This window comes from Octopus bimaculoides, chromosome 27 (genome assembly GCF_001194135.2).
Source record: "Octopus bimaculoides isolate UCB-OBI-ISO-001 chromosome 27, ASM119413v2, whole genome shotgun sequence".
Lineage (NCBI taxonomy): Eukaryota > Metazoa > Mollusca > Cephalopoda > Octopoda > Octopodidae > Octopus > Octopus bimaculoides.
In genome coordinates this window covers 16,743,069-16,748,913 of record NC_069007.1, presented here as the reverse complement: position 1 = coordinate 16,748,913, position 5,845 = coordinate 16,743,069, and the positions used below count along the sequence as shown (strand labels likewise).

The 5,845-nt window shown below is 35.2% G+C and overlaps 1 protein-coding gene across 1 annotated transcript in view; it reads right to left on the bottom strand.

Moving 5' to 3' along the window:
- LOC106877217 (sepiapterin reductase) overlaps positions 1-5,845 on the bottom strand; it is a 10,540-nt gene continuing 4,695 nt past the window's right edge. The window contains exons 2-3 of the mRNA XM_014926075.2: positions 4,378-4,530; positions 1-2,629 (exon numbers count right to left, since the gene is read on the bottom strand). Of these exons, the coding sequence (XP_014781561.1) occupies positions 2,514-2,629; positions 4,378-4,530 (269 nt within the window). The 3' untranslated portion in view covers positions 1-2,513. The remainder of the gene's footprint in view (positions 2,630-4,377; positions 4,531-5,845) is intronic.

The window sequence follows — 5,845 nt, the reverse complement described above, 5'->3', positions numbered from 1 at the left end:
TTTTTTTTTTTTTTTTTTTTTTGTGTTTTGAAATCTGAAAAGGAATTTCACACTCAAATTAAATTTGGAGAACAAAAAAGAAAAAAGTAATAATAAGATGAAAAATATATCTTAAGACATTTAAGGAGTTGACTGTTTTCATCATCATCATCATCATCATCATAAATGAATTTCCTCGTATTGTTATTGGTTTCAAATTTTCACACAAGACTAACAATTTTGGGGAAGGAGATAAGCCAACTAAATCAACCCCAGTGTTCAACTGATATTTATTTTATCGACCCTGAAAGAATAAAAATCAAAGTTAACCTCAGTGGAATTTGAACTCAGAACGTAAAGCCAGACAAAATGCTGCTAAGCGTTTTACCCAGCATGCTAATGATTCTGTTGGCTCGTTACCTTTTTCTTATCATTATTACTATTATTCCAGTTATTAAGGTGCTGAATTGGTAGACTCATTAGAGCAGGGGCTTTCAAACTGTGGTCCGCAAGGACAAGACAGGGGGTCCGTAGACAGCAAATACTTTTTATGGGTAATTTGATTTTATATATGTTTTTTAATCGAAATCTTTTAATTGACAATAAACCTATTTGTTAAATACTGTTAAATAAATAAATGTAAAAATATATGTTATTTTAAGCAAATATTTATGTATAAATTTCATAAGCGTTTATAAGGGTAAAGCCTGAAATATAAAGGGGTCCACAAGTCAAAAAGTTTGAAAACCCCTGCATTAGAGTACTGGATGAAATGCCTTGTGGTGTTTCTTCTGGTACTCTCTGTTCTGAGTTCAAATTCCACTGAGGGTCAACTTTGCCTTTCATCATTTCAATGTTGGTAAAATAAAATACCAGTCCAGTTCTGGGAATGATGTAACTGACTTGCTCCCTCCCCCTCAAAACTGCTGGCTTTGTGCCAAAATTAGAAAGAATTATTATTGTTGTTGCTAAGGGGGCAAGCTGGCAGAACTGTCTGATAAAAATGCTTAGCAACATTTCTTTCATGCTAATTTATGTTCCAAACATTAGCTTAATAATGACAAAGTTATTTTACTAAATTCTTTCTTATTTTCAAAATTAATTGAATAAAGGTAGAGTATTTCAACAGAAATATAACAAAGATTAAATGCTTTACTGTTTCTCAAACTGTCTGGTCAAGAAACATTTAGTGCTGGCTTTACCGTTTTGATACCAACCTGTCTGAGACAGTCTCTAATGCCACATTACAAACTTCCAATTTTAAAGTGATTTACCGTATTTTAACGTGTATAAGGAACCCTCTAATTTTGGGGGGCTTAAAATTTGGAAAAAAAAAGGTGTTGTAAGGAATTATAATACTATCGGAGAATTTACGAAAAAAAAACAACAGACGAGGACAGGTGGTGTATACAACAAAAGGATGTATTAGTTTAACGCTCGGGAATACAGAAAGTCTTTAACGTTTCGAGTTACGCTCTTCAACAGAAAGAATACGGAGAAAAAAAATTGAATGTTTTGTCAGCGGAAACTCCCATATTTTTTAACCTAATTTTTGACAAAAAAGGGTTCCTTATACAAGTTAAAATATGGTATATTTCATGTTAATTTACGTTACAAACACTAGCAAAGTTATTTCACGAAATTCTCCATTATTTAAAAAATTAATTGAAACAAGAGTAATGAATCTCTACAGAAATATAGCGAAAGGACAAAATGCTTTATGGCAGTCATTTCCCAAAGTCTTTTATAATGATGTCTAGTCATGTGACATAAATGGTAAAATTTTTATAACCCCTTCTAATATCGACCTGCTTGAGACTGACCCTGGTTCTATGATACAGACTTCCTGTTTTAAAGTGACCTTGTCCCAAACACCAGCTTTCCAATAACAATCTTGGGTACCTTTTTGAATTCCAAATGTCAAACGCTCATGGACATACTTACAAAATCAAAAAAACAACACAGTATCTATGACTTTCAGAAACATTTTTTTTCACATTCAGAATCGATGAAGTATGGAATAAACTACCCTGCTGGCCATTGGGACACTACATCCTTCAAAATTTCCTGAAACTCGTAAACAGTACATCTGATTCCCCATGCCCCTGTTTTTTTTTTGTTTTTTTAAAAAAAAAAACAACTTTTTAACTGTTTACTTCCTATGCATATTCTATGTACCCATTATGAAGTTTTAGTTACTTTTTCTGATGAGTTATAGCACACCTGAGTTCTGCATACAGTAAGTTCATTATTATTATTATTATCATTTTATAACAAAAAAGTTATATTACTAAATTCTTCATTCTCAAAATTAACTGAAGCAGTGTATAAAACCAGGAAAATGGTAGCCTATCTACTCCCTACAACTTAGTTATTCAACTAAATTTTCCCCTATTTCATTAATTCTTTTTTCAAAATTAATTTTAACACATGGACATCATTTTCCGAACACACAGTCACAAATGGGTTGACTCAAGACACAGCCTCTTGTTCACAGAGAAAGAGGGAGGGTGTGACTTAAAAAATACAAGTATTTAGTCATCGTAATAGTCTATGTGGTCTCCGTTGGTGTATGTATCCTTCTCTAGAAGGTCTATCAACTTCTCAGCACTGTCTTCACAGGAGACCAGTTTTGATGAATTGAACATTTCTGAAAATAATAAATGGAAGATATTAGAACAATTCAAGAAACTCTTTGACAAGTAGCTTGCTTACCAACCACATGGCTCCGGGTTCAGTCCCACTGCATGGCATCTTGGGCAAGTGTCTTCTACTATAGCCTCAGGCTGACCAAAGCCTTGTGAGTGGATTTGGTAGATGGAAACTGAAAGAAGCCTGTCGTATATATGTATATATATATATATGTTTGTGTGTCTGTGTTTGTCCCCCCAACATCGCTTGACAACTGATGTTGGTGTGTTTACGTCCCTGTAACTTAGCGGTTTGGTAAAAGAGACCGATAGAATAAGTACTAGGCTTCCAAAGAATAAGTCCTGGGGTCAATTTGCTCGACTAAAGGTGGTGCTCCAGTATGGCCACAGCCAAAAGACTGAAACAAGTAAAAGAGTATCTACATTTAATGTCTACTTCTTCATGTTTGTAGTTTTTCTGAACACAAGGAGGGCATACATACAGAGCACAGATTTGAATAAATAAACTAAAAAACCTGGAAAGAGATCATTTAAGATTTTAACAATTCAACCACCCTCACCTTCTCTGGGGCAATACTTATTTCTAGGCAAGATATTATAATATGGTCAACCCCTGCTAATAAGTTAAATGCAAAACAAATTTCAAATTTCCCTGTGAAATGGCGAATATATGTAGTTTAGTGAGTTTGTTTTATAGTTTTACGTCAATACAAGGTGGACACACATTTAACCCTTTAGCTTTCATATAATTCTGTCAAAAATTAATACTTATTTATTCACATTGTTTGGAATTAATTGTGCATTATATTGTAGCTTTGAGATTTCGATTTTTAACTGTTGATTTTTAGAATGATATTGTAGGGTTGATAAGAGACCAAATCAGGTCAGTTTGAACTTAAAACAGGTAGAATCTTAATATTCTACCTGATTTAAATGCTAATGGGCTAACTCTTTAGTATTCAAATTTCTTCGTCGAATGTATTGCTTATTTATTCACATTGTTTTTAATTAATCGCACACTGAAATGTAGCTTCAAGATTTCAATGGTGTGTTTGTATATTTTTAGAATGATGTTGTAGGTTAGGTGTGAGAGGTTGGATCTTGCCAGTTTTAACATAAATTGGTTAGAATATTTGGGCTGGCTTGAACGCTAAAGGGTTTTAAATAAAATGAAAACCAGGCAAAATTTATATCTCATCAACATTCATCAGCTGTTCAAGTACCAGTAATTACCTTGCTTGACATTCTGAGAATTCTGGCTTTCTACCAGAAGGCTGGAAATTGGTGGGAGGGTTGATTAAATTAACCATATTAGGAGTCATGTTTGCATTTGTTGCTAAATTGAAACCCCTCAACGTAGGTGTTGGACTTTGGCAGGGACGCGTATTGTCACTTCTTTTCATAATTTTTATGAACTGGATTGAGATGTGCACCCACTGTGGAAGTAGAAATGACAATTGATCGGCTGATATCTTCAGACGACATGGTGCTATTTGGTTTGTCAGTTGGTGATCCCCAGCAGAAAGGGTTTGCTGCCAAAGTGCTACAAGGCATGGATGGGAATTAGTGTTGCAAAGACTAAGACATTCCCAGTGCATTCGGCATGTTAGTGGAACATCACTCAGGCAAGTGAAGAAGTCAAAAATATCTCAGGGGCTGTATTCACAAGGCTTGGGAAGCAGAAAGCTGAATTGTATAAACGCCACCTTTATAAATCTCACTTGTAAATTAGCATATAAGCTCTCACCTGTAAATTGTTGTCTGATTGTATCATCGACTGCATTTTCACGAACATTTTTTTGCATGTCTGTGTCAAGTGGTCCAGGAGCATAATTTAATATACGAAGGTCTTTCTCTTCTCCAGCCAACACTTTGAAATACATGTTGCGAGCTGCTTTATCTGGAATAGATGATGGATGAAATGGATTTAGGAGATCTGGAAATGGAGAAGTAGAAAATTTAATGTGAATGTGTCTGTGTGTGTGATAGATCGCTGACCACAACATTAAAATTTTTTTTCTCTGTGTTTTTCTCCTTATTCTTTCTGTTGAAGAGCGTAGCTTGAAACGTTAAAGACTTTCTCTATTACCGAGCATTAAACTAATACATCCTTTTGTTGTTTACACCACCTGTCCTCGTCTGTTGTTGTTTTTTTCATAAATTCTCCCACACATATATATATATATACAGGTTGGACAAAATAATGGAAACACCTAATATCACATCATTATTTTGAAATATCTATAAAACTATCAAAAGCTTCTTTGTTGTTTAACGTCTGCTTTCCATGCTAGCATGGGTTGGATGATTTGACTGAGGACTGGTGAAACCAGATGGCTACACCAGGCTCCAATCTGATTTGGCAGAGTTTCTACAGCTGGATACCATTCCTAACACCAACCACTCTGAGAGTGTAGTGGGTGCTTTTACGTGCCACCGGCACGAAGGCCAGTCAGGCGGTACTGGCAACGGCCACGCTCAAAATGGTGTATTTTATGTGCCACCTGCACAGGAGCCAGTTCGGCGGCACTGGCAACGATCTCGGTCGAATCACGTGCCATCCGGCACAAGTGCCAGGAAGGCGATGCTGGGCACAGGTGCCATTGACGGTTTCGCTTGTTTATTTTTATGTTTTTTTGATTTATTATTAGTGTTGCTTGATATGTTTTGCTAAAATTGCTGTTTCTTTTCAGATATCATCAGAAAAAGGTAATTAAAATTCATTAAAATGACAGATCTATCGGATTTTCAAAGAGGTCAACTTATATATGGAATTTATATATTATGCAGTTTATTATGTTTCGTTATGCACGCGATACCCCGGTTTGTAGAGCAAAAAAGTTTGGGGACCGCTGCTATAAATCATTCTAGTTTTGAAAAGAATTTCAGTAATGTTTTTTCTTGGCTTTCAAATATCTTAGTCAAGCTGAGCGAAATAGAGTTATCTCCCTTCTACCACAGTAGAGCTGAAACTCAAAATTTAACAAACTACACCACGTTTCTCGACCAACAACCGACTCACTAAAAGAAAAAAGACTTTGATTAGGAAAACTAATGGTATTAACTTTGTATTTTAAAATTGCCTCAGATATTTGCTTAACTCTTTACCTGCGTAATAAAAATTTGGTACTAGCGAGTCGTGACTAGTCGATCCTACGACTACCTAGCGCGAGTACTCGTCATACGCAAAACATGTATGGGTTTTTTTTTACTAA